The sequence below is a fragment of the Schistocerca serialis genome, chromosome 12, assembly GCF_023864345.2.
Source record: "Schistocerca serialis cubense isolate TAMUIC-IGC-003099 chromosome 12, iqSchSeri2.2, whole genome shotgun sequence".
Taxonomy (NCBI): Eukaryota; Metazoa; Arthropoda; class Insecta; order Orthoptera; family Acrididae; genus Schistocerca; species Schistocerca serialis.
This window is the reverse complement of record NC_064649.1, coordinates 12747053-12771872: the sequence shown is the minus strand read 5'-3', so window position 1 is coordinate 12771872 and position 24820 is coordinate 12747053. Positions and strand designations below refer to the sequence as shown.

Below are 24820 nucleotides of genomic sequence, written 5' to 3'. Positions count from 1 at the left end.
TGCTGTAAAGCTGCTTCCTGTATTCCTGGAATTTCCGTATATCCAGATTGTTGGTTCATTGTCTTCCTTTTGTCACATCCATGACTCGTGATTGTTGCTGGTAGGTTTGCTCTTTTTGTCAGTATTATCAATCGCCAGTCGCTTACACCGTTTTCGTACAGGAGATAAAACATCGCTGCTACTGTCAAAATATCCTGCAGAATCATTGTTGGCTATGCCACCATGTCTCCCTTTCCTCGTGGACACTTTTGCTACATGTTGGGAACATTGTGAAAGTATTTTTGTAATGTCGGCAGGTCCAAATGGGGCGAAGGACAATTCGTGTATGCTGCGTGTACTCGATCAACTCCGCAACGCGTCAGATACGTTCTGTTTACATTTGGCACGGCTGACCGACGATGTCTCTTGCACGAGATGCGTTTGTTCGGCGCGGTAAACATACCACGTCTCTGATACGTCTAGTTTATGTTTGGCCAGGTCGGCACACTACGTCTCTCACACGACATTGTAGGCTAAGGGGTTAATTGACAATCAGTGCAGCATAAGTAGCTTGTTACAGACTAACAGGAATGGAACTTGAAAATAAGAGCTGAATAAACATTTGTGCTATATTCATGTGCAAATATTTACTTTTTTTCCCCAAATTTGAGATTCTCATTTCCCTCGGCAAAATTTGGGCACAATGGCACCAGTGTAAGTCCAGAGAATCAACCTTGTTGAGAATGGAGACAGACATTATTGAGCAATTTTGTGTGTTTACAATAAAAGAATTTTTCAAATGATCAACAAATTTAAAAATTACTAGTAGTACCAAATTCCTGAACTTACGATGCTCATTATTTACAGGTATGAGCAAATTTCAAGGCACTTCACATATTTGTCTTACGTAACAAACAAATGTTATTATCTAGTATCACATTTCTTAAAGCTGAGTTTCATTCAGGTACACGACACGAGCAGTATTTAAGCTTATTTCCACTGTTTCCATAAAATGATAATACTAACACCCTTCAGGTATAAGTTTAACACATTGACTGCCAAGCGCATGGTGGTGAATGTTTCCCTGTCAGGTCAGGTCAGGTCAGGCCATGGCATTAGGCCCTACTGTGGCCGCTGGCTAGCACATGGCGTCAGGCATAAAGCTCTTTTGTGTGCAGTGGAGCTTTTTGGCAGTCAATGTGATAATATGGAAATTATGTTCTCCTGGTTGACAGTCCATATTATGGAAGTATGCCACTTATGTCAGTTTTTCTCTGATGTTTTACCTGTTTTGAATATAACAAATGTTAACTATAGTCTAATCTTTCAGAACATTAAAACATCTCTGCCATCATAGGTGCTGTGGGATAAATATCACGTGACCTGCAAAGCACTCCAGCTAGAATGAAAGGGTGTAGAAAAGACATTGAAATACGACACTACTGTTTGGAACTGTCCACACCAGGCCTACTCATAAGCAAGCTGGGAATAACCCAGAGTAGACTCCAACAGTGTAAACCCTTGTTAAAAATAAAAATGATGATAAGGAATGAGGAGGTTAAGAAGAATTAAGATGTCCCTTTTAGACCGAATCAGCACATCCAGACAGTGGTGGTACAGACATATAATGAGACTGAGTCTACAAAAGCTTCCCAAGTAAATCTGGAAAAGGCAGTCTTCCTGCAGGAAGACCTAGAACCCAGTGGATGGACGTGATCAAAGATGACATCACTGACAATGGATGATGATGTCTGTGATGGGTTATGTGTGGACAAAAGGAAATGGAAGAGGCTAATGAACAGTATACAGGAAACAAACTGTACAATGTTTAATAATAACAATGATGCAGTTGCCCATCCGGATTTACAGATGCAAAGATTCTCCACGTGAGTGTCTAGACACAAAGAGAATTTGCTTGCAAGGAAGGTAGACCAGAGTGTAATATCCTCTCAGCGATGAGGTCAGAGACAAAGCTCAAGTTCAGATAGGAATGGGAATTTTCTGCAGAATTTCAAAGGAACCTGCCCAGCATTTGTCTTCAGTGATTAAAGGAAATTGTGGAAAATCTAAATCTAGGTGACCCTGTGTGGTTTTGAGTCCAGAGCCTCGACCACCTTCCCACATCATCTATTTGTAGCTATAGCTTCAACAGTGATCATCCTGGCATCAGCCCTTTCCACTGCTTGTGTGACAAGAACGAAACATAAGAAGAAGTGAGTATTATTGAGTCAGTCCACTGATCAAGCAGTACTGGAAACCAAAGAGGGATTTGAAAAGGGAATTACAGTACAGGGAGAAGAAGTAAGAACTTTGAGGTTTGCCAGACACAACAAAGAACGTGGAAGATCAGTTAAACTGAATGGATGGTATCCCGAAAAGTGGTTATCAGACGAATATCAATGAAGGTAAAACAAGTTAACAGAATGTAGTCAATTCAGGTGATGCTGAGAGGAAACACATTAGAACATGAGACACTAAAAGCAGTTGGTGAGTTTGACTATTTGGGCAGCAAAATAACTAATGACGCCTGAAGAAGAGAAGATATAAAATGCAGAGTGGTAATAACAAGAAAAAACATTTCTGAAAAAGAGCAGTTTGTTAAAATATAATATAAATTTATGGATTAGGAAGTCTTTTTCTGAAGCTATTTGTGTGTTAGAAGTAAAAAAAGTGAAATGTAGACAATAAGTGGTCAGACATGAACAGAATAAAAGCTTTTGAAATATGGTGCTACAGCAGAATGCTGAAGATTAGATCAAATAAGTAATGAGGAGGTACTGAACTAAACTGGGGAGAAAGAAATTTAGAGCAGAAATTGACTAAAATTAGGGATCAGTTGATAGGACACATCTTGAGGCCCTCACCCCTCACGGAATAGTCAGTTTTGAAATCTAGAGGGGGGGGGGGGGGGGGGGAGGAGAGAGAGAGAGAGAGAGAGAGAGAGAGAGAGAGAGAGAGAGAGATTAGGGGAAAGGGCAGGGGGGGGGGGGTCAGGCATTATAGGGATGAAGGTTTACAGTCGTAATGCTGAGATTGGTGTGGACAGCTGCATCAAACAGATGACCACATCATCATCTGAGCTGTAAACTTTTCATCAACACAAACTGATTGTCTGAATTTGTGTCTAAAAAAGCCAATAGTTTAACACCACTCGAGTATTTTTCTTGTTATGCTTGGTTGATATAGCTCACTTGTCAGTGTAGTCTTACACACACACACACACACACACACACACACACACACACACACCCTGCTTATCACTGTTTTCTGTTTACCTGCATGCACAGCCCTGCAATACATTCCATCTGAATATTATCTACTCACATCTAATAACAGCCCAGGTGCAAAATGCTGTTTCGAGAGGACCTGTCACACCCACTGCTATTGCTGAATTACTCCTCAACATCAGTTTCTTTCCTTCTCACCCTGTCCAGTAGATCTCTCTGACTTGGGATTCTGGGCAACTTTTCTGTAACTATTCTCATTTGGTAAATCTTGTTACTCCTTTTCCTTCATTTCTCTTGCTTCCCCTTCAGTCCCACCAAGAGGACCCACTGAGTCTGAAATCTTGCACATTTCTTTAATTTTTGTGTGTGTTTTTTTCATGCCACCACTTAGTGAGCAGATTTTTTATCAATCCAACTTACATTATATTTTCAGCAAGGTTTGGGTTGCATTAGTAAACACAGCTAGTCATATATGCAAAAAGAATCACTCTTCACCTGCTGATGGGCCGTGAACTGTGCTGATATCAGTTCAGTACTAAATATTAATTCTTTTTGAATACAGTCATTTTGGGTGGCATCTTCATAAAAACACTGAAACAACTATTGACTGTCTTTGCACCAGTCCTCTTCAGGGTGACTACTCCGCTGCTCTGAACAGGACTGTTGCAAGGACAGTCAAAATTTTGGTGGTATAATTTGTTTTAGTGTTTTATAGCAATGCAGCGAAAACCCAAAATGATTTTATTTAAACAAACAATTGCTGTGGCTGCCCATGGACTTATATTAACTCTCTTATTCACAGGCTACACAACACAAAGTATCCTGAACACAGGATGATTTACAGTTATAAGATACAAAAATGAATAGCTACATTGTGCAGTAGTTTTGAAGTTAAGTTAAATTACGGAGGACGTTGCTTGGAATAAGTTAACTGTGAGTGTCTATTACACTAAACTTCATAGTAAAGGCAAGGTCACTATATCATCATCACTAGACAAGGATTAGACCTACTGGCTTCCAACTTAAACTGCAGACTCAATCTCTTTTAGGTTAGCACTTGATCTCTTCTTCCAGTGGGAACACATTTAAAATCTTTTACTGTTCATAGCACTTTTTCCTGTATTTTTAATTTTTTCTGTTAACCTAACTGTATGTATCTGGAATGAATCCTTCCCTTTTGCTGGCAATGCTCTTACCTACTGAGGTATCCGGGCACGAGTCACGAGAGGTACTGATAGAGGCAGATGTAAAGCCATAGGACAGAGGGTGAGTCACGCCATGGTGGCTTAAAGGCGAGGTCCTCGGTTAAAGCCACCACTGAACACAGAGTTTAAATCTACCAGGCAGTAACTATATGCAATTCCTTACATGTCTTATTATCCACTTAATGTACAGCAATTGGTTTTAGTGCACAGTTCTGAAACATATAACATTCTAACATTTCATAGAATTTCAGGGTGTTTCCTTCCTCCAAAGAGTTATCTTTCAGAGGCACATAAATATTGGAACATTTATTGTTGTCTTGTTGCCTATGATAATTAGCAGTTAAAATCATACATAAATTCTATAATATGGTCCCTTCGTAAACGCTGACTCATACTAATTCCTTTACTTGACTAGCCATAATTTCTATTTTGGTTATAGAATTTTCTAAACCATATTCCTCTGCAGTTTTACTTAGTCGGAAGACTACTCATGGAGGTTCGTCTTCAGAAGCAGCCACAACAACCTTGTCATCCACGAACCAAAGGGTATCTACTCTTCTGATTTTCTTCTTTATCAAAGTTATTTGCCAGTCTTGTGTGGCAGTGCATAAATTAAGTACAGTTTTAGGAAACTGGCTAATGCTACTTAGGGTTGAAGCTGTAAGTCATCCTAGTGTTTCCACCAATAAAAAGTTTCTGTGTGTTGTGTTTTTTGTTTTTGTTGGTTTTTTGGGGGGTGAGGGGGAGGTCAGAAGAAAGGATTTGCTTCAAGACTTCTGTGGGGTGCTGCTGAAATAGTTCTTAATTTCACAATGAAATTGAGTCAGTTGCACAATTAGAAAATTTATTTGGCTTTACTAGTTTCAGCAGATTCTTCCGTCATCATCAGAATGCTAAACACTGGTTTAGCAAATGTTAATATCATATTCGTGTGTGTGTGTGTGTGTGTGTGTGTGTGTGTGTGTGTGTGTGTGTGTGTGTGTGTGTGTGTGTGTGTAATTTGGAAAAATGCTTTGTTAGCTTTTGTTTGACAGTCTATTTGTTGTGCCTACCTGTGATGTAGCATCTCCACTATATGGTGGACAGTTTTGCCCATCTTGAAGTGCCCCATATAGCTCCATTCTTATATAAAATACCTGGTCAGAAGCTTGAAACCAGTAGTACATAAAGAATTATTTTAGCAGTAGCTTATGATTTTTTTCTTCAAATGCATACAATCTACAGGGACCTACCTGCACAAAATATATAGAAGTTTATTATTTCTTCCTGTTGTGAGAAAAATGGCAAGTAACCAATGTCTGAAATACCAACCTTCTTACAAGAGCAATAAAAGTCTTTAAATATATTTTGCAAAACCATTACCATTAAAAATAGTACTGTAAACATTGTGAGGCATTTTCTTATAGAATGCCAACTATCACAGATTTGTACGGCCCACAATATACATACAGGGCTATGGCTTTACTTTAGTGTGCTATATCCGACAGCTTTCAAAGCTTTTATTGCAGCTGCCTTTCACTCCTCCGCACCCTCCCCTCGAACTGTCTTTGAGACGCAGCCAGCCACAGAGAGCTGCCTGCACCCCGGTTAGGGGTTCATCAAGCCACGGAGCCAGGAACATCGACGACAGGGCGGTCAGCTTGGGTGTCATGTCGCTGCCTGGCCCCGCTTTCCACTGCAGGACCGTACGACTGGTCGCGTTGTCGGATACCAGTGCCCTCACGTCCTCTTCGTTCAGCCAGACACATGCCTGGACTTCATCTGGATCTAGCTGCAATACAAAGGAAACTGTTACAAAAGGGTGTGACTAAACAATTTTTTTTAAAAAGTTTTGCTACATCTAAACATCTGTGAAGGGTTAGACTCAAGGGAGGCAATTAAGAGAGAATAAGCCTTACAAAACTAAAAGGATTACTGTACTGGGGAAAAGTAGGGGAGTGGGAGTCTGTTTAAAAAGTGCACTTCTGTGAAGTTAAAATCTGATGCTGTAAAAAACCTCACACTATGTTACTTCACTTCATGAAATCCTTAAGATAAATGTATGCGAACACTTGCTTTACCCAGTCTTTGCTTCTTAATGATGTGGATATTGTCCAGGAATGCTGCAGGATTACTTTGCTAGGATAGGAACGTCCAAGTTCCTAAGTGCCATCCAATTGAAAAACTGCACTAGCCCACTGAGTCACACACAGTTGTTCTTGAACACTAATTTTTGTACTAACAACTGTGCATTGAAAAAAGTATGCTTATTGCTTAGTATGTACATGGAGGTAGTATTTGTGACCTTTTGGTATGAAAATACAGCACAGATATTTTTAAACAGCTTACCTTACTGCTGCATATAACAAACCTAATCGTATCTTAGGGATGTATGCAATATAGTCAGTTTTTTATATCTTTTCTTGACTATGTTACAATGTTCATCACCTGAGAACGGGAGCAAATAAGTAGAGTGTATTAACTGTAGTCGTGGGGCAAGGCATTGTCTAACAAAGTATGTGCTGTAAGCAAGCACGAGCGGACAACCAGACATCAGTTCTAGTTCCATTCACTAGTGAGACAGGATGTGATGGTGCCCTGCTTAGTGTTGCATAAAAACACCCCACATAATAATACCTCTGCCTCTACCCCAACCATTCACTGCACCAGAGAACTCCTATCTTCACACTCAGTACAATCAGTAAAAAAGCATTACCTGTTTGCACAATTTATTTCTCTACAGCATAAGCTGAAGCAGTAACGTGATGCTTCAGGGACCCCATACAAAAACAAATATAAATGAATTAAATGGCTTGATCGCACTGACCACGAAAAGCATGTTGTTTTCTCTTTCCAATACTTTATAGACTGATGTTCAGACACAACACTGTTCCTTTGTTTCAAAATTAGAATACTAAGGAAAAAAAGTGTGTGATATCCGTTGAGTGACACAGTTTCATAATTATATTTGACCCATTACCCAGCGCTCTGAAGGGGTTGAAGGTGATAAAATTATTTTTAAAAACAAAATCATGTCAGAGTGACTGATCTTACTCCACAGAAACATTCATTCCTCATACTTATACAGTGTACAGGTTTAAAGACAGCTAAGTGTATGGTGATGTGTAGCCACTGATGCACTGGGAAGTTGTATTCAGTACCGACTTGGTAATATAGTGCCACAATCTTCTTAATTACATACATGAATATGGTGCAGGGAAAAACAACAAACTACATTAAACAGTTGATCGAACAGTACTGGGGTGCACTGGCAGTTCATATTTATTTATTGATCATAATTACAGCCTATTCTTGGATAATTGTAAGCTGTGTATTAATTATGAAACTTCCTGGCAGATTAAAACTGTGTGCCGGACCGAGAATCGAACTCGGGACCTTCGCCTTGTGTATTAATTATTTATTTCTGGTACTTAATTTAAAAAATGAGATTAAAAAACTATTACTATGGCTACAAAACTACTTTAAGACACTTAACCAAAACTAGTACAAACACTACAGAGTTCGTTCACTTATTTTGGTGCATTTGACTTGTAGATGGTTGTTTGCGCTACTAGATCTGTAGTCGTCATACTCCTGTCAACAGCCATAGTCTGCTGGGTTCCTTTGCCATTGGGCAGCACGTCAGCAGCATTTCCATTGTAGCGAGTAATTCCGACCATCACCGTTACTTCTTGAACTCCACACTTCCGTGGTCACTTGCACCAATGCAATGTAGATTCTTGGGACAGCATTTTACTCAGTGGTCACCTCAAACTGTCATCTTCTCTCCATCTGCAAAGTATGTCGTCTAGCTTGGAAGACAGCATGGTGACTTGGGGCTGAATGTCTTGTGAAGTCTTCCTTGGCCTTCCTTGATACTGGGGCTGCAGTATAGTCAAAGATTTGCCAGATCAACTCTCTCCTTAATGCTGCTTTGGAATCCCATATCCTTAATACCTTATGTCGATTACAGCTGCATCTACATAGTGCGTGCAGTCCCACAATGTGTGTCCTGGTGTGCCCGCACTGCCGCAGGTATATCTGTCTTCTCATTTTATATAGATGCATGGCATAAAGGCCATAGCCATACAGGTAATATATCAATCCTCTCGATGAGTTAAAAAATCTCATTTGTAATCTTTCCCTGATGTTCCAGGGAGAAATTCATATGTTCTGTCAGTGCCTGAAGTGTCCCATTCATTTTGCCACATTTGTAATTTGGCCTTTTCCGAACTGGCCTCAGTTTAGAGCACTCTTTGTACTTCCATTTGATTGGCTTTCTTTAACACGTGGACGGAGTGGCTCGTGGCGGCAGTGGATATTAGTCGGCCACGCACCCTCGAGAGCTCAGTTCGTCAGCACACCTGATGAGGGCGACATGCCTGATCGCCGAAGTATTGTGGCAGTTTGGCACGATACACTGGCAGTTCGGGAGCTCAGCGTGCCTCATCTGCCATTCACTGTAACCAGAATTGCAGATTAGGTGCGCTCTCCACTCCATCACAACAGTACAGCCTGTGGAGACTGAAGAAGCCACGGAGGAAGAGGCAGCCACTGCCTCTATACCGTACACTAGCGCACCGTCGGGGAAAATGTGACACATATTGAAGAAGCACCAAGTCAAAACCGTCTTTTCCCTGCCTGATAAAAAATGAGCTTCATTGGAAAGTGTCAAAGATGACCTCACTTTGCAGAAGGCCAGTGTATACCAGATTCCATATCCATGTGGGACGACATATTGGACAGACGATGCCAGCGAGAACACTAGAGGTGCACTCGACTGATGTATCCCAACGAGTCAACGGTTGCAGAGCACTGTTTATCCGAGAACCACATGATGAAGTACAAATGTACCAGGATATTGGCACAGACTTCTAAATACTGGGACAGAGTCATTAGAGAGGCCATACAAATTTGTAGCCAGGACAATCTCGTCAACTGAGACTGCAGCTATAATCTTAAGCAAGGCTTGGGAACCAGCACTGAGTTTAATTAACGAGACTCTCAGTACATAAAATGATCTGGCAAGCAGGCCAAAAAGAGCAATTAAATCAACGTTAACACAGATGCCGACGCTAGCATCTCTGTGACCGCTGACGCTAACACACGGACGGAGTTGCTTGCAGGGACGGGGGATATTAGTCGGCCACACACCCTCACCTCAGTTCGTCAGCACACCTGAGAAAGGTGACACGCCTAATCATTGAAATATTGTGTCCTTAGGACACTATGAACTGGCAGTACTCTTGCGGACTGTTCAGTCAACAAATATGCTGGGAGAAACTGAAGAATCACTACATTAGTGTAAAGCTCAACTGCAACAGTCAAGTGTACTTTGTTTGCCACTTGAATGAATACACCCATCTTGCAGGTTCCACTTCAAACATGGTTACTCACAGAGTTGTAAAACTACCACAGGCTCTCTTAAGTAGGCGTAGATTACAGTAGTTTTTCTAGTTCCCTTGGTCGTTCAAGACATAACCCTGTTACCTGTATGCTAGGTGTACTGCATACTTATCAGTGTTACCTTATTTCGATTGCTTTGTTTGTGTATGCAATCAGTGTCTCCACAGATTCCCCTAGAAATCTGAAGGAGTGAGCATATACAGGATGATTTTTTTTTTACCACGTACAAACTCTGGGGACTGATCGATGAGAGGATTCGTAACAAAAAAGGTGTAACTAATTTAAGTGTGGAAGCGCACGATTTTCATGCTAGAGACCATTGACTGCAGTCTAATGCACACTGTACCATGCAGCCACTGTCAGAGTATATGTTGAAAATGGTTTCCACGTGTCTTAACGCATGCAAGTACGTGCTGTAGCACATTCTGTCTCGCATGTTCACATCAACCAGGCTGCATCTGAAGTGTCAAAGGCAGCATGAATATGCTGCTCCCACGTGTCTGCACCTGGAATGGGATGCATACATGATGCTTTTGAGATGGCTCCACAAGCAGAAATTGCATGGGCTGAGATCCAGTGAATGAGCAGGCCATCCAAGTGGACTCCCCTCATCTGATCCACCAACCACAGAAGAAGTAACAAAATTGCTATGATGTGGAAAGTCTGTGGCTACTAAGCCCTGTACACAGTGTAAGTGATAATAATAGTAAGAACTGTCACGGAGAATGTTCTACACGGTAGTCTCACTTACTCCGTTCTGGCGGGTCAACTGCCTGGTACTAATACGGCAGTTGCCTTCCACATTGTTTATCACATTTTCCTCCAAGTTTGGTGTCCGAACATTTTGGGTATGTCCTTCATGATTTCTTACTGCCTGAAATGACCCTGTCTCAGACAAATGGCAAAACACTATAGCAAACATTGAATGCTGTGGTTGTGGTCGGTGGGGATAGGTCTGATAGAACCTTGCTACCCGCCGCTCATTGCCATTTGCCTTTCTGTAAGTAAACACCACGTCGGCAAGCTCTCGATTCGAATACGGAACCATTTTGTTCAATGCTGTATCACACCCACTACTAGGTGAATCAGCAAGAGAAGTGAATTGGTCACATTACCAATTACTATAGCAGGAGAGGGCACTAAGGCATGATGTATGAGGAACAGTACCTCCCTCTAGGAAGAAACTACGCATACTGCAACTGTGGCTGCGTGATGCAGCGCATATTAGACCACAGTCTCTGTAACAAAATATGATTCAGTATATGGTCTCTAATATGGAAACCACGCATTTCCGGACATAAGTTCATTAGACCTTATTTGTTCCGTATCCTCTCATCGATCAAGTTCCCAGAGTTTGTACATGGTGGAAAAAATGACCCTGTTTGTTTAACCTATGGAACATTTCTGTTCTATACAGTTATCCTCCTGTCTGTTACTCAAAAATAAATAGTGTCTACAGCAACACTGAAACTGCAAATTGTTGATATGTATTGTGAAACAAAGAGATGATGCAGTAAAAATCAGAATACAGATTTAAACAGTGGAAACTCCAGGTTAGAATATTACAGTGTAAGGCGAAAATAGATTGCTACTTCCTGTAAACTGACAAATTAAGTTGCAGAGAGGCACAATTAAAAGTGCCTGTCTGCAACTTACTGTATCATCTTTGTGGTAAGTAGCAATCTACCTTTTCATTCCATTGTTAAAATACAGATTTATCATGTAGCAATAGAAACAAACAGTTCATGAAAGGAAAGAACACAACAAACGTATCAAACATTGCTTCATCAAGCTTCTACAAAACATTTTTCTGTTGTTTTGCAAACAGTTTTCATACTGATCAATAAAAATAGGAAACAGTTGCCTTTGATCATGATGAACATTCTATTAAGAACAAAATAATAAAAGGTGTACAACTTTGCCTCCCTCGTGCTTTCCCAAGCATTTGAGGCTTTAATGAAACAAACTGGTTACATGTTTATCATTCAGAGTGTTTTCCATCACTGGCCTCTACTTCCTCCCATCTTTCGGGCAGTGTACGAATCCCATGTCGAAAATATTGTTCATCTTTTGAAGCGATCCACAAATCGATCCAATTTGTGCCTTCTTCATGATATCAGAAGTCTTGGTCAGCCCAGCCATGAGCCATTGATCTAAACAAGTGATAGAGGGAACAATGTCTGGAGAATACGGTTGGTGGGGTAGCACTTCAAATTTTAACGTTGTCAAGCACTTTTTGACCTCTTTTGCAACGTGGGGTCAAGTGTTATCGTGCTGCAAAATCACTTTATCATGCCTCTCGCAGTATTGCGGCCGTTTTATCTTTTAATGCTCTGCTCAGACGGATTAATTGTGTTCGATAATGAGCATCTGTGATTGTTTCACTTTGTTTTAACACCTCATAGTACACGACGCTGAGCTGGTCCCACCAAATGCAGAGCATGATCTCGGAGCTGTGAAAATTCAGTTTGGCCATCAACGTGGAAGCATGGCCGGGATATCCCCATGATTTTTTGCATTTAGGGTTATCCTAATGAACCCATTTTTCGTCCCCAGACATAATGCGATTCAGAAATCCCTTCCGTTTTTACCTCTGATGCAACTGTTCACAAACGCCATTCAACGTCTCTTGGTTTCAGCTCACACGGGACCCAAGTTCCTCCTTTCTGAATCATACCCATAACCTTGAGCTGTTTTGAAACGGATTACTGTGTCATTTCCACTAATCGTGCCAATTCTTCTTGAGTTTGATGTGAGTCTTCACTCAGCAATGTCTCCAATTCTGCATCTTCGAAAACATTCTCTCTTCCACCACTATGCCGGTCCAAGATGTTAAAATCACCATTCTTGAAGCATTGAAACCACTCACGAGACGGTCTTTCACTAATAGTGTCCTTACCATATGTACGTGAGAGCATTCGATTAGACTCAGCCGCTGTTTTCTTCATACTGAAACATAACAGTGACACCTCCAGCAAATGATGAGAATCAGGCTCGTAAACTGACATTTTCAATCAAGAACAACTTTATGATGCACTCACAAATCGACTCATGTTTGAATGAGGTTATGTTATGACCGGGGTCCAAGCTAACTGCCTGACATCTGCAATCTGTTTCTTTCGACGGTTGTTGGCTCCCAGTTTCCTTCACACACGTTCGTTTGTTTCTTTTCCTAGCAATACTACTGGAAATCCTACCATTTAGAGTCAATAATGTAATGAACTGTAGTTTTGGTAGATCACATCTCTAATTAACAATCGCCAAAGCAGTATCTTGAAATATACAAGCCCCTTATAAAAAGAGGCCATCTCTAAAAGCTCATTGCAGTAGTGCCAATCATTTTATATAAATACCTGTTTACTACGTGTAAATAATCAGCTTACACAGTACTGCGGAATGATCAATGTAGATAAAAAACAATTCGAGATATGTGCAGCTCCCTGATAAGGATCTGTATTCATAAACAGAAGAAAAACAAGGTCAAAGCTTTTTTTATCTGATCTTGTGAATACCTAAGTTTCCACTTTTCCGCACATACAGGAGAGCAAAGTTCAATTGTCCCGTACATGTGTCTCACTCACTCACTGACCCCTGACTTCCCATGCTTCACCTCCATAATAGATTTCCCTGGGATGTTGGAGGACTCTTCAAAAAACTGCAAGTTTTGCTGATGACACAAGAATATTGATAAATTAATATCTAGGGTTTGGAATGCAGTTTATACTCTGGGGCAAAAGTCTAACAGATCACTGATACACATCGGGCAGGAAATAGAAAATCCCTACATATTTGAAAACAATGTAATTGAGTACCTTATCAGCCACTCCAATAGTTTATCAGAGTACTGAGACTATGGACTGTAAAATTATGCTTAGTAACTCTAATGTCAGTAATAAAAAGATTTCCACTTTCTCAATATAAACAAACCTGACAAATGTCTGTGTTAAGAAAATGCTTTCTTTGAAATATTAGATGTGAAGAGACAAATACAGTAGTATAAGAGAAAGAGCAGTAGTTCTTTCCACTGTGTCTATAATTCCATAATTAGCAATGAGAGGATTAGTGCCAGTCATAATTTGTTGTAAGAAGGGAAAGCTGGAGCACAGTATAACAGGGAAGTTATGTCATAAATTTTGAAAAATGTATTTGTAAGACTTTTTTTCAGATTCCTTAACAAATCATCAAAAGTTCACAGACTCATTCCGACTTTGAAATTGATGTATTTATTGAGAATATTAAATACAACAGTAAACTATTAGTATGCCACAATGCGAGTCAGAGCACGTAATACATACTGGGGAACAGTGTAGTAGGTATGAGGAAATGTTCATCTTGGTATAGCTTGTATTATTCAAATGCTTCTCAACACAAACTACAATTAATTTGCTGAAACTAATATTTAGAATCCTTGTTTTTTTTTTATTAGGCCTACTACACTTTTTTCTGGCACATGTATCAACTATGATTTTTACCTCTCCTACAGAGAAATGTCTCCATTGCCATCCTTATTCCTGATCAGTTTACCAATATAGTGAACTGGGTGCTTGCTTGGGAACTCTATGAAACATAATTGTCTTGGCTGGCATATCATCATCTACTTTGCCCTCATTTTAACCTTTAGCATCTTCATTGTCTGAGTACTCTGAAGGATCACAAGGCTCCACAAAAGTCAGCTTCTTTTGAAGACAGACTGTTGGATTGCATTTTATTTTCCTGTTTCGTCTTCCACTGTGTTGAACGATCTTCAAATGCTTTTTTAACTGCATTATCTACTTCAATGTATCTCATTCCCCTCTATTTTTATGGTTGCTTATTCTTTCATCAACTTTAGAAAAACATCACAACCAACTAAATTCTAACATGGTGCATCTTCTTCGGTTCTTTCTAAGACTCGCTATGACCCTCATGATTGTCAGTGGCTCCAAGAACAGGGGTTGCACTATTCACATCATTTTAACAGTCCGACATTAAAATGCTAAACTATGCTCCATATCAGTGGCTCCAAGAACAGGGGTTGCACTATTCACATCATTTTAACAGTCCGACATTAAAATGCTAAACTATGCTCCATAGGGAAGTGTCATATAATTTCACAAGTTTCAAAAAAAGGTGCTTTCTCAGAATGCAATATGATAAATTTGTGTGTGATTATGGCCATAAATTAGAGCATTTGTTTGTGACTATACACGATAGAGAGAACGTTATATTATGATAAAAATTTATTTCAAACAACGGAAAATCCAGGGTGGAATATAACACTGTTATGAAAAGGATAGTTGCTACTCACCAAATGGTGGAGAGTCTGAGTCACAAATAGGCCGCAACAGAAAGACTGTCAGAAAGTGAGCTTTTGGCCAACAAGACCTTTGTCAGAAACAGGTACACCGTGCGCACGCACGCACGCACACACACACACACACACACACACACACACACACACACACACACACACACACACACACACACACACACACACACACAGCCACCATCCTGCTGCTGAGTACACCGCCCAACATGGCGTCTCTCCCTGCAGTATATCCTATGTTTCCGTAACCCACCTGGCCCCAGCCTTTGTCAGTCATTGTCCTTACCCACCTAGCCCCTTCACTGTTCCCACTCCAGCACTACACAGCCACCTATTCAACCAACACACCCACAGTCGTTTGCATCTAGCTGCCCCACCTTCTCTCCATCTCAGCCCTGTGTGCTCCCACAAGCAGCACTTTACGATCCCGCACCCATGCTTTGCTATCCCTCTCCTCCCTGCCACAGTCTCCTCCTTACCCCCATCATGTGCTGCTGCTCGCAGACTGGCCTCAGGAGTCAGTGACTGTGTGTGTGTGTGTGTGTGTGTGTGTGTGTGTGTGTGTGTGTGTCGGGGGGGTTGGTTTATTTCCGACGAAGGCCTTGTTGGCCAAAAGCTCACTTTCCGACAGTCTTTTTGTTGTGCCTCTCTGTGACTCAACATCTCTTATGGTGAGTAGCAACTATCCTTTCCATAATATTGTTAGAAAAGTTTACTTTACATACTTCGAAACACTTTTTTTTTCCTTCACTAGGCACCAAAGATGAATTTTAATCACTTCCAAACTACACGTGCCACTAGTGATAACAAATGACAATGACAGAAGATTAAACACAAGGCTACCAACATGAAAACTTATACCCAAATCCAAATGTTACACTGTGCCTCGTGTTACACTGTACTTTACAGCAGCCAAGAGTGGCTGCTTCTGGCAGTTAATGTATAACATGACTTGTTAAACATCCTGAAGGCTAGCTTAATTATGGGATTTATGGGTTTAATGTGTGGATGAAAGAATAGTTAAACACCAATGGTAGCTTAATATTAACTTTCAAGTATTTCCTTTGCAAGAAGAATGGGTCTTAAGGAAATCAATGTGATGTCTGTGGTGGTCACATGTTCTCAGTGACATTTTGTACTATTATCTACAAGCAAGAAAACTTGCATGTCCAAGATTATCATTGTTTCGAGAATGAAAGTCACACTCAAAACATAGCTAATGGCTGCATTTTGATCATTTGTACTTCCAAGATAGACTTTAGGAAGGAATACATAACTGCTGGAAGTCCACATCTACAGCATTACTCTGCAAGGTGGATGTTCCTTCCCACTGTAGCCTATCAGTTTTTAGGGTTTCTTTCTGGAACAGAGAGTGGGAATAGGGACTGATGAAATGCCTCTGTTCTTTCAGTAATTACTTCAATCTCATCTTTGCAGTCCGCACTGGCGTGTCATAAAGGGAGTTGATGAAGACATCTAAATTCTTTAATTAATACTATTTCTCGAAACTATAAATATAGGCTTTCGCGGGACCATCCGTGCCTATTGTGTGAGCGTCTGCCAGTTCAGGTTCGGGCTTCATTTCCGTGACACATTCCCGTGGGTCAGACAGACCAGTCACCAGTCATATTGCCCTTCCTTGTGTACGTTCAATAGCTCTCGTTATGCTATTTGGTACAAGTTCCATATCCTCGAGCAATATTCTAGTACGCACTGCCGGAATGTTTTGTATGCAACCTCCTTTGGAGAGCGATTGCATTTTCCTTGTGCCGTACCTGTCAACTGAGGACTGCCTCCCATCCCCCATTTTTATTAAAGTGGCATAAGTGGTTGTTCTGTGCAAATTGCTGGCAGCTAAGACGCAGTAATCCAAAAGGTGAGTGACTTCCACTCTGCCTGCAAACACATGCAGCAGGCTGCACAAATCACAGATTAGTTTAGATACTTTTTGTACCATAAATACACAATGAGGAGATTATTCAGGATGTAGAACATGTCATAAAACAAGAACACACAACACACATTTACAAGAAAGAGAGATATACGAATTTTTTTCCACAGGTCCTAAGTGAAATAGTGAACAATTCCTAATGCTTTCATTTGGAGGTAATAACAAATTTGTCACAAAACATGTAAATGTACAATAAACTAAGTGCATGCAAAAGTTCTTAGTCTATTGCAGTCACACACCACCAAACAGAAAACCACTTTTTACACTGACCACATTACTGACATTGAAGATACGCAGAGTTCAGATTTCAAACACGTTATTTGAGATTTCTAAAAGTATATAAATCATTTGGGCACTGACAAATTCTTTGGAATCCTCATAAACTGAATTTTAGGTTAAACTGCACTTATGGTGTCAGCGGCTTTTGCAATAAATGATGTAGTTGCTAACTCTTTGCACTGTGAATGATTAGGCATAATGGCACAACCAGTGAGAAAATAATGCTCAATAAATGCCATCATGATGCAGAGTGTACAAAATTACGTGAAAGCGAAATGGAAATATATTGTGCAGAATGTTGTCATGTAAAACATAATATCGCAGAAAATTTGAAATGTGGTCTTAGGTTCCTGCATAACAACCACCTCAGAAATTGGGACATTTAGAAAATACCTCACAAAGTCTTCGAAACCATCATTGGACTACGCTACAGCTCAGTCCATCACCACAACGTGTCTTCTTCCACTCATGTGTGTTGGCTTCAGCATCACAGAACCAAACTGTGACAGTGAAATACAAAAAAATACCCAAAGAAATACTGTTATATTCCGGGAAACATATAGTACACAAAATGCATACAAAAATTAGGAACCTATTTTACAACCCATAACAGCCAGATCAATAATCGTCAACCTCACACCATTCACGTCAAAAAACACAAATAATCAATTTGTATATTCTGCTGAAGCAAGTTAAAGATTCAGCGATTCTCAATGGCTCCTGCAGATACCACCCGACTGGCTACAACCAACGGAAACGAACTGCCAATAGCAGCACATAGCGGTAGAGCCCCAAATGCCATAAGTGCCTTTAACTGAACTTTATTAGTAACCCGACAATTTATAGCTGCTGCCAGGCTGTGGACATTTTGCTGGACCAAAGCGACTTTCAATCTTAATAAAGATTTTTTCTAGTGTTTATTACAAAGCAGGAATTAGTATTTTCACTTCCTTGAACAGGCCTCTACAAGGTGTTCTTGAGTTCACACCACAAATAATGTGTATTACATGGACAACTTAAGCTTGGCTTATGAGATATTCTGACAAATAACTGCGAAGTGTATGTCAGAGGGTGCTTAGAACGATACCACATGTTATGGTTTTTTCCTTGTACCAACTGTGCACAGAGCATAGAAAGAAATGCTTTCTATGCGCAGTTAATTAGTCTAATTCTTGTCTTCACGATCCCAACAGGAGCAATACCTACAGGGAGGAATATCTTCAGATTCTTCAATTAATATTGCCCCCTCGGAACTTTCTATGTGTCTTTTATGGGATAATCTTCAAGTGTCCGCCAATTCATGTTTTTCAGCATTCCTGAAGACTCTCTCGTGTCTCAAACAAAGTTGTGACCATTCGGCAGCCTTTCTTTGTTTATACTCTGTGTCTCCAGGTAACCCTTTCTAGTATAAGTCACACACACTTAAGAGAGAATCTAGGATTGATGATTTGCGAGCAATCTCCTTTTTCGACTGACTGCATTTTTCCACTACTCTGCCTTGGACTGAAGTCTGCCACTGTAGAATGAAAGTAAGTAAAGTATGCTAGCTTTCTTATTTTTTACTGTTTGTATATGACAACATACACAGTGCAAATAAAGATTTGTTTAAGCAGTTTATATGTATCATAATGCCAATTCCACAAGCCTTATTGCTTCTCTGCATTAAGCATTGTACGTCTCATCCCTCAACATAATACTGTTCTACATCTCCATCCTGATCCGTACTTTGCAAACCACTGTGAAGTGTGTGGCAGAGTGAACATCCCATTGGACCAGTTGTTAGGGTTTCTTCCAGTTCCATTCACATACGGAGCACAGGAAGAAGGTCTGTTTGAATGCCGCTGTGCGTGCAGTAATCTTATTCTCGCAATCCCTATGTGATCAATATATATAAGGTTGTAGAATATTGTCAAGAGTCATCATAAAAAGCCAGTTCTTGAAACTTTGTCAGGAGAATTTCTCAGAATAGTTTACATCTCTTTTCAAGAGTCTTCCAGTTCAGTTCCTTCAGTACTTCTGTAACACTCTCCCATGGATCAAACAAATCTTTGGTCAAAGATTTGTTTCTTGCTGACCTTCTCTGTATGTGTTAAATATCCCCCGTTACTCCTAACTGGAACAGGTCGTACACACTTGAGCAATATTCTGGAACTAGTCACACAAGTGATTTGTAAGTAGTCTCTCTTGTAGACAGACTGCACTTCCCCAGTATTATACCAATAAACTGAAGTGTACTACCTGCTTTTCCATGAATGAATCTATGTGATCATTCTATTTCATATCCCTACTAAGCATTTCACCCTGATATTTTTACGAGTTGCCCGATTCCAACAGTGCCTCACTGATATTACAGTCACAGGATACCACATTTTTTCCTTTTAAGAAGTGCACAGTTTTACATTTCTGAACATTTAGAGCAAGTTGCTGATCTTTGTGCCACTTTGAAATCTTATCGAAATGTGCCTGAATATTTATGCAGCTTCTATCAGACAGTACTTCATTGTAGATAACTGCACCATCTGCAAAAAGCCTGAGGTTGCTATTAATATTGTCTGCAAGGTATTAATATACAACACGAACAGCAAGGATCCAGAGACACTTCCCTGGTGCACATCCGAAGTCATCTGACGCTGACTCTCCTTCCGAGATTACATGCTGCGTCCTACGTACCTAAAAATCCTCAATCCAGTCACAAATTTCACCCGATATCCCATATGATCGTACTTTTGACAGTAACCTTGTGTAGTACCGAGTCAAATGCTGCATGTACCTGACTACCTTGATGCAAAACTTTCAGTATGTCACAAGAGGAAAGTGCGAGTAGGGTTGCACATAATCGATGTTTTTGGAATCCATGCAGGTTGGCATTGTATAAGTACTGTTGGCAAAACCAGAAAGACGAGAGGCATACCTTTATTGCATTCTGAAGCTCATCCTTGTTCTTCGAAACGACGACATGAAGGTACACAACTGCGTGGTGATACCGCGGAGGGCCCGCCGACAAGAAGGCGGGGAATACAGACTCCCAAAGGCACAACACACGCACAGAGGGTCCCTGCGAAGCTGATGGCGACTGGTCGCTTTCTGGGCAGAGGTCGACGTTCAGACAGAGGCCGGTTTCCTCATACAGCTCACGCAGCCCACCTTCAACCAAACTCTCTCCAGACTCTGTGAGCAAAGGATGAGTTCCATTATCTTCTGCCATCTGCATCTGCAAACAGTTACAATACATCTTCATTATTACTCTGCAATTCACAATTAAGTGTCTGGCAGAGGGTTCCTCGAACCACTTTCAGGCTATTTCTCTACTGTTCCACTCTTGAACGGCACTTGGAAAAAATGAGTAGTTAAATTTTTCTGAGTGAGCTCTGATTTTATCATGATGATCATTTCTCCCAATGTTGGTGGGTGCCAACACAGTATTTTCGCAGTCGGAGGAATAGTTGGCAACTGAAACTTCAAGAGATCTTGCCGCAACGAAAAACGCCTCTGTTTTAAGGATTGCCACCCCAATGCACGTATCGTACCCGTGGTGCTGTCTCGCCTATTTTGTGATAATAAAAAGTGAGCTGCCCTTCTTTGAAGCTTTTCGACGTCCTCCGTCAGTCCCATTAGATGCGGATTTCACACCGCACACAGTACTCCAAAAGCGGGCAGACAAGCGTGGTGTAGAGAGTATTAGATTTGTGTGATTTATATCACATAACCAAAATTTTGCAGATATCTCTTAGTACTCATATGGGTGACTTCATTCGTTACTTAGAGGCAATTGCCATTTTTTGCAAAATACAGATATCTTGTCTAAATCATTTTGCAATTGGTTTTCATCATTTGATCATCTGATGACTTCACAAGGTGGTAAATAACAGTATGATCTGCAAACAACCTGAGAGGATTGCTCAGATTGTCTCCTATGTCGTTTATGTTCATCAGGAACAGCAGAGGACCTATAACACTTCCTTGGGGAATGCCAGATATTACTTCTGCTTTACGCAATGACTTTCTATCACTTCCTACAAACTGTGACCTTTCTGACAGGAGCTCCCACAACTGAGGTGATAGCCCATAGGCATGCAATGTGATTTGAAGACACTTGTGAGGAACAATATGAAAAGCCTTCTGGAAATCTACAAATATGGAATCTATTTGATGTCCCCTGTCAATAGCACTCATTACTTCATGAGAACGGAGAGCTAGTTGTGTCTCAAAAGAACAAGATTTTCTGAATCACTGCTATTTGTCAATAAATCATTTTCTTCTAGGTAATTCACAATGTTCAAATACAGCACATGTTCCAAAATCCTATTGCAAATTGACATAGTCATATGGGTCTGTAATTCAGTGGATTTCTTCTATTTCCTTTCTTGTTCTTTTACAAGAAGTAGTGACCAACAACCCCTGTGGGAGGTAAAATGTAATCACAGCTGGAAACAATTAGTTGCTACACAGAAGTACACGAGTAAAGTAAAAAATTGCAGATGTCACACTTCTGGGTAGGGAAATGTGACAAATATGCCTTTAGCAAGTGTATTTGTTCCTCTATTACACACAAGATTATGACTCAAAAAGAGAGTAGGCCTACTTATTTGTAACTCATTCTGGCCACTTACATTTGTTGCAAAGGATATAGATTTTCTTCATTGAGTCATAGAGCAAGACCCATTTTTATTTTCTTCTCCAAGGCTGACAATACAAGTGACTTTAAGTATAGGTTGCACACTGTCCAAGATCTTTTGCCCCAGGAAAGGGGACATGGGCGAATAGGAGTGCTGGGCGGTAAGTTTGCACTCAACTGCTTAGGTATACAGTGTACATCAAAGAGTGTCATATTTGTAGTTTACTGGCTTCAAAAGCATAACAAAGGAGCTTCCCCCTTTCTTTCTTTCTTTCTTTCTAGGCAGCGTAGACAGATATGGTTAGTGTATTCCAAGCAAAGGTCCAAAAAAATGATAGTAGTACATGTGTTGAGAGGGAATAACAACATGATTATTACATGAAGTCATCCTTAATATACAGATACCTAACGTGCATCACTTTTCGTGCGAATTTTTTCTTGAATGATTATTATGAATTTGCTCTGACAAAAGTTAATTATGATCTTAACACAGGATATGATGTGCAATATTTGCCAGCTCTTCCTATAATTTAATGAAATCCACATATTTGACCTAAGTACGGTATTTTTTTTTAAAAAAAATGATGTGTGTCCACTGACTGTTGCCTGTTTCTACTCCATACTGAATCGATTTGGGAAGTGGCCGCAAATGAGTTAGGAGGCTTTAAGGTTTTCACAAGTTGTATACATAACTGACCCAGCCTTCTGACATGTCTCGGAAGCATTTAGAAGCAATTTATAAAAAAAAAATGCACACATTCGCGAATTGCATATGTTTAAAAGTATTTCATCCCTCAACACGTCTGTAAAAGCAAAAGCTTACCAATATTTCCACCGGGTGGGACCCAGGCTCCTGGAAATGACCGCATGTGACCCGACCTTTGGGTCAAAAGAATATGTGAATCCGAAGATTCCAGGACAACTGTCACTCCAACATGAACTCCACGGTTTTGGGTGCTCTCCGGGATTGACAGAGCAGCCTCCTCCGTTTCTTCCAATAACATAACGGGGCATGTCGGGGAATGCTACAACAATATTTGACATTGTTTTGTTGCTTAGTGCAGGGATTTGGTATAAAATGCCGTTATCTTTTGCTTTACCTGCAACACCACATTTCCGAAGTCCGCTGTTCCACTAGAATAAAGTTTTTCGTCCGACAATGATTTTTCTCGTTTAACGTGCACAAAATTCGGACTTGCGGGATATAATACCAGCACATCATCTTCCAGTTTGCAGCCGACATTTACAGATAAACTATTTGGGGCGAAATAATTAACAAGACAGTCTACAAATCTGGCTATTTTAACTGTGTCGCTATTTTCCAAAGTTTTTATCCCGACTAATATTCTGCGTAAAGAATTCGCACTATTTACCGCACTAGCCATTTTGTCACTATTACTTCTCTGATCTGATTGCATTGAGCGCCTGCTGGTGTTGACGGAACTTCTTTGGTGGTTTACGTGAAATTTGCCCCTCCTGTCATCTGTTTCACAGCCGTGATGGCGAGCGCAAGTTGTTTGTGTTGCAGTCTGCTGTGCTGTGCACAGCGTTAAGTTTGGACAGTTGCCGCAATCTCGATAAAATTGCTGCAGAGTTTCATCAAATTTGGGGTTATTTTTATGCCTTGTTGTCATTGCGTGACCATACAAACGAAAAATGGCAAAGCCACAAAATATTAAAGTTGTTGCTGTTACTGCTGTCAGTTCATTAGGTTCGGATTGGGACCCTATTACAAATACAGATTGGCAGAAGGAGACGCCGTCAGCACAATGTCTTCTGAGGATTAAAAGGTTCGTAGATACGTCTAGACCTCAATAACAATAATGACATTTCTGTACAGACAATTCAGCACGTGTTACGTTGATTAATATCCATGATGCAATACCATATCACATTTAAAGTTTGCATGGAATATTCGCTATCATATCTGAAGCAATGTTTGCAGCATTCTGTAGTGTAACCAATGGTTTGTTTTCGGAATTTTATCGAACACATTTTCAACTAGAAATGTGAGATTGTAACCAAAATTTGCGACCCGTTTTACGTGCTTACATGAGTTGCACAGACTGTTTGTTACTACCTGGTGGTTGTCGGCTCCATCATACGGCTTGTTCAATTTCAGAAGGAATTGTTAGAAAACTATACAGTCTCTGTGACCTAATCCATATATGAAATTCTCCTTTCAAGTTCTCCCCTTTGCAACTTAATTCATTGTAGCTTGAGAGGGAAAGCAATTGTAAAGCGATTTTTATTATTTTTGGAGAGCGGTATACACACAAATAATGTATTTGTTTTCCATAGACGGTGTAGGAAAACGAGCAGTAATTAAGTTATACCCGGAAATGAGCAACTAACTTTCAGACAACTACCAGGTTGTAACAAATAGTATTTATATTGTTTGTTGAGCTCTAACGACTTACTAAATTGAATGTGCTGGCTGTTAAAGACATTTGATTATCTGTTTGTTTCAAACCATCTGTTGTTTCCAACATTTCATTAACTGCCTTAGTAGTGGTCCAAAAATTCTGTTCATTATTCATACACTTGTGTAGCCTGCCGAAAGACAAAATTTCCATCTTCTGACAATGCAAGAATACGAGATAAAAAGTGATGCAAAATAAAGTCTTTCTTCAAATTTTCTCTCTTGTGAGAAGCACATTAATTTGTCATGCAAGTAAAGTGAAACTGTGTGTTTTCTGTATCTTCTTATTTATAATATTTATTCTTACCATGAAAACACAATTAAAAGGATTCCTTGGCTAGTGTGTGATAGTGCCACATGTCCTCCCAATGCCCTCTTAAATCTAGGTTGTGTGGTTTGGTTATGTTGGACTGTGATAATTTGATTGTGAATTTGCAATAAAATTTGCAGTA

At 40.2% G+C, this 24820-nt stretch overlaps 2 protein-coding genes across 2 annotated transcripts in view; one reads left to right on the top strand and one right to left on the bottom strand.

The window, feature by feature from the left end:
* Positions 1–4018: 4018 nt before the first annotated feature.
* LOC126428427 (nucleoside diphosphate-linked moiety X motif 17-like) lies at positions 4019–23383 on the bottom strand. The gene is made up of 4 exons (XM_050090354.1): positions 23047–23383; positions 22770–22971; positions 20243–20499; positions 4019–6182 (listed from the first exon to the last, which is right to left on the bottom strand). Exons 1-4 carry the CDS (start codon positions 23362–23364, stop codon positions 5886–5888), a joined length of 1074 nt encoding a protein of 357 aa, XP_049946311.1. The 5' UTR covers positions 23365–23383; the 3' UTR covers positions 4019–5885.
* A 60-nt stretch (positions 23384–23443) lies between these two features.
* LOC126428426 (ubiquitin-conjugating enzyme E2 Z-like) overlaps positions 23444–24820 on the top strand; it is a 28883-nt gene continuing 27506 nt past the window's right edge. The window contains exon 1 of the mRNA XM_050090353.1: positions 23444–23736. Coding sequence (XP_049946310.1) covers positions 23603–23736 — 134 coding nt within the window. The 5' untranslated portion in view covers positions 23444–23602. The remainder of the gene's footprint in view (positions 23737–24820) is intronic.

Coding starts and splice junctions, on each gene's coding strand:
- LOC126428427 (XM_050090354.1), bottom strand. CDS start 23,364: ATGCAATCAGATCAGAGAAGTAATAGTGACAAAATGGCTAGTGCGGTA. Junction 20,500..22,769: donor CCCACCCGGTGGAAATATTG/GTAAGCTTTTGC, acceptor CTTTGCTCACAG/AGTCTGGAGAGAGTTTGGTT. Junction 6,183..20,242: donor AGCTTCAGAATGCAATAAAG/GTATGCCTCTCG, acceptor TTTGTATTGCAG/CTAGATCCAGATGAAGTCCA.